At 43.8% G+C, this 12,016-nt stretch overlaps 1 protein-coding gene across 3 annotated transcripts in view; it reads right to left on the bottom strand.

Annotated features, from left to right (window-relative positions):
* Window positions 1-9,717: 9,717 nt before the first annotated feature.
* Window positions 9,718-12,016, bottom strand: part of PRIMPOL (primase and DNA directed polymerase) — a 65,576-nt gene continuing 63,277 nt past the window's right edge. For all 3 annotated transcript variants that reach the window (XM_073607130.1, XM_073607138.1, XM_073607123.1), the window contains exon 13: window positions 9,718-11,495. In XM_073607130.1, the coding sequence (XP_073463231.1) occupies window positions 11,199-11,495 (297 nt within the window). In that variant the 3' untranslated portion in view covers window positions 9,718-11,198. The remainder of the gene's footprint in view (window positions 11,496-12,016) is intronic.

Genomic DNA, 12,016 nt, shown 5'->3' with positions numbered 1-12,016 from the left:
CTGTGCCCTCCTGTCTTTCTACACTTACAATGGGTCTTAGATTAATATCCCATAATGTTAGGGGTTTCAACTCCCCACAAAAGCGGAAGAAGGCGTTTAGTACATATAAACGACTTCATGCTGATATTGTTCTCCTCCAGGAGACTCATTTCTCCGAAAACAATCACCCTACATATTTTGATAGAGCATTTGGACAGGGGTATTACACGACATTTGGCTCTAGATCCCGAGGGGTTGCAATATTTATCAAAAAAGGCTTATTTTTTGAAGCTCATAATATATACAAAGATCCCTCCAGTAGGTTCATCATCTTGCAGGCTCCTTACAGGGTAAGAGGGTTACAATAGCCAACGTATATGCCCCTAACGATTCTCAAGCATCATTTTTTAGGGCCTTTTTCCAGGTATTGGATAAATATAACTCCCCTCATCTGGTTTAGGGAGGGGATTTCAATTTGGTGGCGCATTCGGCCATGCATAGGAGCAGAACAGGCAGCACCTTTAACGCCTTCCCTAAAACTCTAAAGTCACTACTATACTCACATAGTTTGGTGGACTCATGGAGAGCACACAATGTTGGTGCCAGAGAGTACACTTTTTATTCTCACCCTCATGACGGCTACTCCAGATTGAACTATCTGTTCTGTTCTCCCATTTTACTAGCCAATTCTACAGCTGCTGCCATTCACTCCTGCCCATGGTCAGATCACCAGTCGGTGTCCCTTGACATTTCCTATGTCGGTCTCAAACCTTTTGTTGCTGGTTGGAGACTAAATATGTCTCTCCTCACTGACCCTATCATTGTCTCACAGATCTCAAAACACTTAGAAGACTACTTTGCCACCAATAATGTAGAAGATGTTTCGCCCACCATCCTCTGGGCAGCCCATAAGGTGGTAATCAGAGGTCATTTAATCCAGTTAGCTGCTGAAAGGAAGAAACAAAGACTGATTGACATTACTAAACTATTGAGCTAGATAAGTTATACCATTTACATACTCAGAACCATTCCACCGATCTCTTACAAAAAATTAACGATACTAGATTTGAGCTTGACAAAATCCTCTCTGAACAGACGGAAAAGGCCCTTAGGTGGTCGAAGGCTAAGTTTCTGTTATACAGTAACACGGCATCGGCCATGTTTGCGAGGAATCAATCCATCCAACCCCCCCATACTTATAAGCTAAGAAATCCTAAGGTGAGCCTGGTCTCCCACCCAACTGAGGTCTTGCAGATCTTCTCTAAATTTTATAAAAATCTGCTCTCCCCCCCCTTCACCACTCCTGACCCTGCCCTTAAATCTTGGCTTGATAATATCCCTCTCCCCAAACTAACCCAAGACCAGCTTCAAGCACTTAATGCCCCTTGCTCGGATCTGGAAATTGCCAAGATCATCAAGTCATTGAAACCCTCTAAAACCCCAGACCCAGATGGGTATTCGGCCCCTTACTACAAGAAATTCGCAGAATTTCTAACCCCATATCTACAGTCTAACTTCAATCACATTTTAAAAGGTAATGTTTTCCCAAATGATATGCTTCACGCAAACATGTCTCTGATCCCTAAACCCAACAAGGACCACTCCCTACCCAAAAATTATAGGCCAATTTCTGTCATCAATACAGATCTGAAGATATTCGGGTGCATCTTGGCAGACAGACTCTCGACTATCATTACTTCCTTAGTCTCACCTAACCAAACAGGATTCATCCCGACTAGACAAATCACTGACAATATCAGACTGGCATCTAATATCAGACAAGACGCAGACCTATACTCCCGCAAAGTACTATTTCTGAGCCTGGACATTCATAAGGCCTTCGATAGTGTGCTCTGGCCTTACCTTGAACTAACCCTAGAAAAATTTGGCTTCTTGGGAGCCTTTGTTCATGGTTTTCGGGCATTATATCATCAACCCCGCACCTGGAATAGACTACCAGGCTATAACTCTGAGTATTTCAAGTTAGGCAGGGGGACAAGGCAGGGCTGCCCCCTGTCACCACTTTTATTTGCCCTCGCCATTGAACCCTTAACCCAGTCCATTAGTTTGGACCCTAACATTAAAGGTTATTTAAAAGGGGACCAGGAATTCAAGTTAAGTCTATATGCAGACGATGTCCTCCTATTTCTGCCTGGCCCGATAGTCTCAATCCCCAACCTGATTTCCACCCTCCATACCTTCCAAGACCTTTTGGGTTTGGGGGTTAACATTTCTAAATGCTCAGCCCTCCCTATAAACTTCCCCCAACATATTATCTCTACAATTCAATCCAACTTTGGTTTTGCCATGGACGGACAGTGCTTATCGTACTTGGGGATCAAATTGGCACCTTCTCTCCACATGTTATACTTAGCTAACTATCCACCAGTGTTTACCAGAGTCAGACAACTTTTAAACGCTTGGAACTCATACCACATCACCTTTTTAGGCAGGATCCAGGCGATAAAAATGTAGATTCTTCCCAAACTTTTATTTTTTTTTAGAGCCCTTCCAAATTATGTGTCTCGACAAACGATTGAATCAATCCAAAGTGATATAAACAAATTTGTGTGGCACAATAAAAAACCCAGATTAGGTAAGCAGATGATTTATAGACCCCATAGTTACATAGTTACATAGTAGGTGAGGTTGAAAAAAGACACAAGTCCATCAAGTCCAACCTATGTGTGTGATTATGTATCAGTATTACATTACATATCCCTGTATATTGCGGTCATTCAGGTGATTATCTAATAGTTTCTTGAAGCTATCAATGCTCCCCGCTGAGACCACCGCCTGTGGAAGGGAATTCCACATCCTTGCCGCTCTTACAGTAAAGAACCCTCTACGTAGTTTAAGGTTAAACCTCTTTTCTTCTAATTGTAATGAGTGGCCACGAGTCTTATTAAATTCTCTTCTGCGAAAAAGTTTTATCCCTATTGTGGGGTCACCAGTACAGTATTTGTAAATTGAAATCATATCCACTCTCAAGCGTCTCTTCTCCAGAGAGAATAAGTTCAGTGCTCGCAACCTTTCCTCATAACTAAGATCCTCCAGACCCTTTATTAGCTTTGTTGCCCTTCTTTGTACTCGCTCCATTTCCAGTACGTCCCTCCTGAGGACTGGTGCCCAGAACTGGACAACATACTCCTGGTGCGGGCGGACCAGAGTCTTGTAGAGCGGGAGAATTATCGTTTTATCTCTGCAGTTGATCCCCCTTTTAATGCATGCCAATATTCTGTTTGCTTTATTAGCAGCAGCTTGGCATTGCATGCCATTGCTGAGCCTATCATCCACTAGGACCCCCAGGTCCTTTTCCATCCTAGATTCCCCCAGAGGTTCTCCCCCCAGTGTATAGAATGCATTCATATTTTTGCCACCCAAATGCATTATTTTACATTTTTCTACATTGAACCTCATTTGCCATGTAGTCGCCCACCCCATTAATTTGTTCAGGTCTTTTTGCAAGATTTCCACATCCTGCAGAGAAGTTATTGCCCTGCTTAGCTTAGTATCGTCTGCAAATACAGAGATTGAACTGTTTATCCCATCCTCCAGGTCGTTTATGAACAAATTAAATAGGATTGGTCCCAGCACAGAACCCTGGGGAACCCCACTACCCACCCCTGACCATTCTGAGTACTCCCCATTTATCACCACCCTCTGAACACGCCCTTGTAGCCAGTTTTCAATCCATGTACTCACCCTATGGTCCATGCCAACGCACCTTATTTTGTACAGTAAACGTTTATGGGGAACTGTGTCAAATGCTTTTGCAAAATCCAGATACACCACGTCTACGGGCCTTCCTTTATCTAGATGGCAACTCACCTCCTCATAGAAGGTTAATAGATTGGTTTGGCAAGAACGATTCTTCATGAATCCATGCTGATTACTGCTAATGATATCATTCTTATTACTAAAATCTTGTATATAGTCCCTTATCATCCCCTCCAAGAGTTTACATACTATTGATGTTAGGCTAACTGGTCTGTAATTCCCAGGGATGTTTTTTGGGCCCTTTTTAAATATTGGTGCTACATTGGCTTTTCTCCAATCAGCTGGTACCATTCCAGTCAATAGACTGTCTGTAAAAATTAAGAACAACGGTCTGGCAATCACCTGACTGAGTTCCCTAAGTACCCTCGGATGCAAGCCATCTGGTCCCGGTGATTTATTAATGTTAAGTTTCTCAAGTCTAATTTTAATTCCGTCCTCTGTTAACCATGTAGGTGCTTCCTGTGTTGTGTCATGAGGATAAACACTGCAGTTTTGGTTACTGAAGCCCCCCGATTCACTCGTGAAGACTGAGGAGAAGAATAAATTCAATACCTTTGCCATCTCCCCATCCTTTGTAACCAGATGTCCTTCCTCATTCTTTATGGGGCCAATATGGTCTGTCCTCCCTTTTTTACTGTTTACATACTTAAAGAATTTCTTGGGATTTTTTTTGCTCTCCTCCACTATGTGTCTTTCATGTTCTATCTTAGCCATCCTAATTGCACCCTTACATTTCTTACTGCATTCTTTATAAATTCTGAATGCTGTGGATGATCCCTCAACCTTGTATTTTTTGAAGGCCTTCTCCTTTGCTTTTATATGCATTTTTACATTGGAGTTAAGCCATCCAGGATGTTTGTTCGCTCTTTTAAATTTATTACCCAATGGGATACATTGGCTAATGCCCTTATTTAATATGCTCTTAAAGCAAACCCATCTCTCCTCCGTATTCTTTGTTCCTAATATTTTATCCCAATTTATGCCTTTTAGCAAGGTTTGTAGTTTAGGGAAGTTGGCTCTTTTGAAATTCAGTGTCTTTGTGTTCCCTTCATGTCTCCTATTTGTGTGATTTATACTGAAACTAATTGACCTGTGATCGCTGTTACCTAAATTGCCCCGTTTTTCCACATCTGTTATCAGGTCTGTATTGTTGGTAATCAGTAGATCTAGTAATGTTTTATTTCTAGTCGGTGCGTCTACCATCTGACCCATAAAATTGTCCTGCAAGACACTAAGGAACTGGCGAGCCTTAAATGAATGCGCGGTTCCCTCCGCCCAGTCTATGTCTGGATAATTAAAATCCCCCATTATGATAACACTTCCCATCCTTGCTGCTAATCCAATTTGTGATAGGAGATCCGTCTCCACTTCCTCCCTCAGGTTAGGGGGCCTATAGCATACTCCCAGTATTATTTTCCCCTTAGCTTCATCCCTTTGGAGCTCTACCCATAAAGATTCCACCTCCTCCCTAGCCCCCTCAGTGATGTCATCTCTCACATTCACTTGTACATTATTCTTGATATATAGGCATACCCCTCCCCCTTTTTTACCCTCTCTGTCCTTGCGGTATAGGGTATACCCTTGAATGTTTGCCAGCCAATCATGAGAGCTGTTGAACCAGGTCTCTGAAATTCCCACAAAATCCAAATCCTCCTTGTACAACAGTATCTCTAGTTCACCCATCTTGTCCGCCAGGCTCCTGGCATTGGTGAACATGCCACATAGTTTAGACCGGTCGCATATTGTCCTCGTATTGGGTGTTTCAAGATTGCAACTTGGACTTGCTACTATACTCACCTTGTGTTTTTGTGCTTTGGTTAACCTACCACTAATGCCCCCAATACTACCCTCTGGAATATCTTCCGCGCTGGCTATCACTGTCTCTGGACCCTCCCCCCCATCGCCTAGTTTAAAAACCCCTCTAACTTTTTGGCCATCTTCATTCCCAGCAGATCTGCACCCTCCTCATTTAGGTGCAGTCCGTCCCTTCTATAGTACCGGTTACCGACTGAGAAGTCGGCCCAGTCCTCCAGGAACCCAAACCCCTCCTTACTACACCAGCTCTTCAGCCACTTGTTTACTTCCCTAATCTCCCTCTGCCTCTCTGGTGTGGCTCGATGTACCGGTAGTATTCCTGAGAACACTACCTTGGAGGTCCTTTACCTCAATTTAGCTCCTAAGTCCCTAAAATCGTTCTTTAGGACACTCCATCTGCCTCTGACTTTGTCATTGGTGCCAACGTGCACCATGACAGCCGGGTCTTCCCCAGCCCCTCCCAGTAATCTGTCCACAAGATCCGTGATGTGCCGAACCCGAGCGCCCGGTAGACAACATACTGTTCGGCGCTTCAGGTCTTGGTTACAGATTGCCTCTGTCCTTCTAAGAATTGAGTCCCCTACCACCAGAATCTGTCTTTCCTTTCCCTTTGCTGCCCCCCCACTCTCACTGGAGGAGTTCTTCCCCTGGCAGCTAGGAGAGTCCCTCATCTCCAGCAGTGCTGGTCCCTGACTGGTTACACCAATGTCACTCAATGGAGCGTACTTATTGGGATGCTCCAGTCCTGGATCGGCCTCCCTGGCACTTCCCCCTCTACCCCTCCTGACTGTCACCCATCTACTCTTTGCTAGTGCCTGCACCTCTTTGTCTCCACCCGCCTCTGTGCTGGCCCCTGCCGGCACCTGCCGTGTACGTTCCTGGCTCACCTTTAGTATGGAGGGACTTCTCAGTGCTGACAGTTGCTTCCCCAGATTCAGAACCTGGGCTTCCAGGGAAACAATGTGCTTACATTTTGCACAGCAGTATTCGCCCTCGATCGGATGATCAAGGAACGCATACATGCGGCAAGATGTACAAAGAGTCGCCTCTCCACACCCGCCGGGCATCGTACCTATTAAATTTGGTGAGGATTTGGGGATTTTACCCTGTCCAAATTACCTAACAACTAGCTTCCTGGCACTAATACTCAAGACAATACACAGGTACACGACAAGACAATACACAGGTACACAATACACAAGTACTAACGATCCACACACACTACTCAGACAACACTCAGATACTCACACTACACAGGTACTATGACCCCTGTTATAACCTCCTGTTTTAAACTCTTGTTTTTAACTCCCACTTAATCCAGCTCCACTTACACCAAGCTCCACAGCTTCAAACTGAGCACGCTCAGACTGAGTCCTACAACAAGTTAAATAGGCACCTGTGAGCAATTAACCACACCCCTTACTTGATAGACTGATGAAACAAGAAAAAAAAAAAAAAAACCCCAGGCTCGAGGAGGATTGGGCCTTCCCGATCTTTGGCACTATTACCTCTCTGCCAGACTCATACAGTTGGCACAATGGCATGTCTTCCCTCTAGGGATCCCCTGGCTCAGTTTTGAACGTTCCTCCATAGCCCCTTACTCTTTACCGGGATTATTATGGGCCCCTGCAATCTGCCCAAGGGATATCTCCCCCCTTAATTCAGTGGTGGATCAATCCTTACACCTGTGGTCCCTCTACAAAAAAAATGTTTTCCCTACTCTCTCCTTACCCCAGATGGGCCTCATTTGTTGGTAACCCATCATTTGTCGCTGCTTTTCCTAACCCTAACTCCTTTGCCCTATGGATTTCTAGGGACCTTGTCATGCTTGGCACCCTCCAGAAGGATGGAGTGCTCCATTCCTTTTCATCATTACAATCCTCTCACTCCTTGCCCCGGTCAGAATTCTAAAGATATCTTTAGATCAGACATTTTTACAACTCACACTTTCCTAGGCCGGACTCCACACCTGTTAACACATTTGAGGGTCTTTGTGGCCCCCCATCCAGAGACAAGGGGAAAGTCTTACTGTTATACAATTATTTGGGTGGCTTAGGCCTCCGGGACAAATCCTCTGCCATGACCCAATGGGCAGTAGAGACTGGACAAGTGGTGTCCCCTGAGGAATGGATAGACAGGATAACTAACCTACACAAATGTACAAGGTCCGTAGCGGTTAAAGAAACAGTGATGAAGCTTCACACAAGGTGGTACTACACCTCTGCAAAACTACATAAATTCTTCCCCACTGTATCTGAGAATTGCTTTAGGGGATGCCCTGAGCAGGGGACCCATCTACACATTTTTTGGAGTTGTATTGCTTTGAGGGGCCTATGGCAGAGAGTTACAGCCAAGGTAGCAGAGATCACAGGGGTACAGGTCACTATAACCCACCAGATGGGCTTACTTTTTGCAGATATCCCTGGGGCCTCTCACCATGACCAAAAACTTTCCCACACACTATTTAGTGCAGTCCACTGGTGTATAGCCCTGTTTTGGCGCACCCCTGGGGTCCCCTGGGACCAGGTCCTTAGAAGAATGTCTGCCATCCAACTCATGGAAAAAATTTCTCATACAATAACGGACACTATGCACACATGATCTAAAATGGAAATCATGGGCTCCTTAAACACTTGGCGTCCTTAAGGACAATTTAATACTGGCCCCTTAATTTAGTGGCACTAGTTACAGTTTGCCCCAGTTGGTCTCCCGAAACCCTCTCTGTTCCACACGTTAGTGGTTGCAATTCCGTTTGTTTCTGTTCTTTCTGCTTTGATTTTTTATGATTTACAAATCCTCTAGCATTTAATATTACTGCATGAGTGTCAAAATATCTGGAGAGACTCTCAGGTACTCTTTCAGGCTTCAGGACCTTTCCTCCATGGAAACCTCCTCAGCTCAACATGATTCACTTAGTAACTTCTATGTATCTGACTACTGTATATATATTTGGTATAACGATTTCTAGAACTGTCATGTTTCCATATTGTTTGCATGGACTTTGGACTAAATTTTGAGTCTTCAATTTCCACAATTCATGTTACTGACACACTATGTCTTCTGTACTAATCTTCAATAAAAACATGTATTAAAAAATAAAAAATATATATTTCGGCGGAACTCCGCTTTAAGTTTTTTCTTCTATAGTTCCCTCTGATATATAACACTCAGCTCCCCAATGCATGTCATTTATAAAAATATGCTGTATAATAGCTTACTTTGGAGCGCCAGTTAGCGCTCAGCTGACTGTCCGCTGGTCTCCTCTCCCAATCTGATAGCTGAAGGGGGAGGTGCTGGGAAACCCCCGCTGAGGTCAGCTGAGACGAGGAGAGGAGGAGACCAGTGGGCAGTCACGTGAGCGCAGAACAGAGTTCTGAAATAAGCTTATATACAGCATATTTTTATACATGCACTGGGATAACTTTGTGGAAAAAAAAGAAATGCTCTTTCATTTTCTTTTCACGTTTTCCAAAAACTTGTTGAAAAAAATAACATGTTCAAAAGACTCATTATGCCTCATAGAATATACTTTGGGGTGTTTACTTTCCAAAATGGGGTCATTTTGTGGACGTTTACATTGTCCTGGTGCTCCAGGGCCCTCAAAAGTATAAGAGATAGTCAAAAAATGTAATGTGTAATTTATGTCCCTAGAACACCTGACAGTGGTCCCTTCATGTTGGGCTTCTGTATGTGGCCAGACTGTGTAAAAGTCTCACACATGTGGTATCGCCATACTCAGGAGGAGTAATAGAATGTGTTTTGTGGTGTAATTTGTGGTATGCATATGCTGTGTGAGAGAAATAACCTGTTAATATGACCATTCTGTGAAAAAAAAAAAGAGAAAAATCTTAATTTTGCAAAGATTTGTGGGAAAAAATTACAACTTCAAAAAACTCACCAAGCCTCTTACTAAATACCTTGGATTGTCTGTTTTCCAAAAAGGGGTCATTTGGCGGGTATTTGTACTTTCCTGGCTTGTTAGGGTCTCAAGAAATGAGATGTACTGACAGCCTATCGGGTGAGGTCAATTTTCAGTCATTGGCACAATAGCTTGTAGACTCTATATCTTTCACAAAGACCAAATAATATACACTGATTTGGGTTTTTCATTTAAAGTGCAAAAAATACCCAGAGGTGATCAAATACTGTACCACCAAAAGAAAGCTCTATTTGTGTGGAAAAAATGGACAAAAAATTCATATAGGTACAATGTTGCCTGACTGAGTAATTGTTATTCAAAATGTGAGAGCACTGAAAGCTGAAATTTGGTCTGGTTAGGAAGTGGGTTTAAGTGGGCAAGTGGTTAAAGTGGATGTAAACCCGATTCATGAAAATTGTGCTGGGCATATCTGTCTGTAGTGTTTTCTTATCTCTCTTCAAAGAGCTAAGTCCAGTAACTGTCTCTTTCTCCTACCTGTCTATTTCTAGCTCTGTTATCAGCCTGATGAGTTCTCACTCATTCTGGGAGACAGCAGCCTGAGCTGTGTGTTGGAGGAAGTTGCTATAAATAGATTAGCAGCCAGTTAAACAATTCACAGACACGCTCTGCATGTGTGGGGAGGGGGTGCCTTTCCTCCAATCAGCTTTCTCACAGTGTTCCAGGAATAGTCATCTATGATGAGGAAGTGAAAATTCTAACAGAATGTGCACTTTCTAAACAGTAGATAAATGTGAAGACAGCATATTTACATGTAAAACTTATTTAGGGAGATTTGTTTCATCCCTGTTTATCATCTGAGGCTGTTCACTTTACTTGGTATATGGAGAGTTTACATCCACTTTAAGACCCCTTTCACACTGGGGCGTTTTTCAGGAGCTTTAGCGTTAAAAAAAGCGCCTGTAAAGCGCCTGAAAGAATCCTCATCTGCAATCTCAATGTGAAAGCCCGAGTGCTTTCACACTGGGGCGCTGCGCTGGCAGGGCATCAAAAAAAGTCCTGCAAGCAGCTTCTTTGCAGCGCTTTCGTTTTTTGCCACCGAGCTGGGTGCACCGATGGACCGAGCCCTTTCACACTACCAGCGCCCGAAAAATGCCTGAAAAATGCCCCAGTGTGAAAGGGGTCTTAAGCGGCGCTTTACCAGCGTGTTTCGGGCGCTGGCAGTGTGAAAGGGCTTTCACATTGGGATTGCAGATGAGGCTTCTTTCAGGCGCTTTTTTAACGCTAAAGTGCCTGAAAACGCCCCAGTGTGAAAAGGGTCTTAGCAATTTATAAAAATTAAAGTTCTTATACCGGAGTTTAGCTTTGAATAACAAATACTCATTTAAACTTTATACAATGTAATGATAACAAGAATGCACTATTTCAGTACAAAAATGTATAATTTGAGATGATATTTTTACTACATATACACAAACTGCTCCTTAAACCTGCAGTGTGTTCTAAACATTTGACTATATCATTATTATTGAACATCCCGTAAATGGCAAAACACACATACATAAAAAGAGGGGTTTATTAAATTATTAAGTGCATATTTGTGCAGAGTTTTCAAAACTTTGATCCAATTTTCAAGGTTCTGCATCCTGATGTCCATTTACTGATACAAGTCAGTGCTCCTCCATAAAAACACTCATCCAGTGCAAAAATCACAAACAGCTGTGACTTCAAGCTGAGAAAACGTTGTTTATTGTTCCACTGAGGTATCATGATTGTCGATGGCTTCTAACAGTAGTTCATCGGGAATATCAGCGTGTCCCGGATTCCATTCAGCAACGCTGTGATCAGCTATGTCTGCCAATTCTGCATCTTCAGCAGCTTCAAGCATACAGGCATCATCCATGCAATCATCCCAGTCTGTTTCACAAATCCCAATCAGCTCTTTGGAAACTCCTGGCACATGTTCCTTTGTATGAATATCTAACTGTTGTGTCCTCTTTATGTTTCCATTTTCATCCATTGTAAAACACCAGTCTTCATCTTCCTACAAGAATGTTTATATTTAGATATGGGACTGCATTTAGTAAAAGACCCTGTAGACCAGTTGTACTTACATATACTATACCAGTGTTTCTCAACCACAGTGCCATGAGCACAGGAAACTGTTTGTCCTGGATCTGTTTAATGAGTTGTTATGATGTGGACGGACCGGCTGTAAGCACCAGTGTTGCCAACCGCCCGTAGATTTACGGGCAGCCCGTAAAAACGACCCGTTTTTCGGGGCGCCCGTGAATGCCCGTTACGGGCACCGGTGCCCGTAAAAATGATGGCCGCGAGCCGGCCACGCAACTGCGCATGCGCCGTTCCGAAGCCGGCCGGGCTCGGGAAAGCTCGTACGCGCTCGGCCGGGCGGCGCATGCGCAGTAACGTAATACCGCCGCCCGGCGTCATTTTCAAATCGATCGAGCGCGGCCGCGGCGGCAAGGCAAGCTGAGCTGAGCCAGGGCCAGGCGACTCTGCCACTGGAGCAGCAGGTCTCGGAGGCTGAGCAGCACGCGCCGGCAG

This window comes from Aquarana catesbeiana, linkage group LG01, assembly GCF_042186555.1.
Source record: "Aquarana catesbeiana isolate 2022-GZ linkage group LG01, ASM4218655v1, whole genome shotgun sequence".
In the NCBI taxonomy this organism is placed as follows: Eukaryota; Metazoa; Chordata; class Amphibia; order Anura; family Ranidae; genus Aquarana; species Aquarana catesbeiana.
This window is presented reverse-complemented; position numbering and strand designations above follow the sequence as displayed.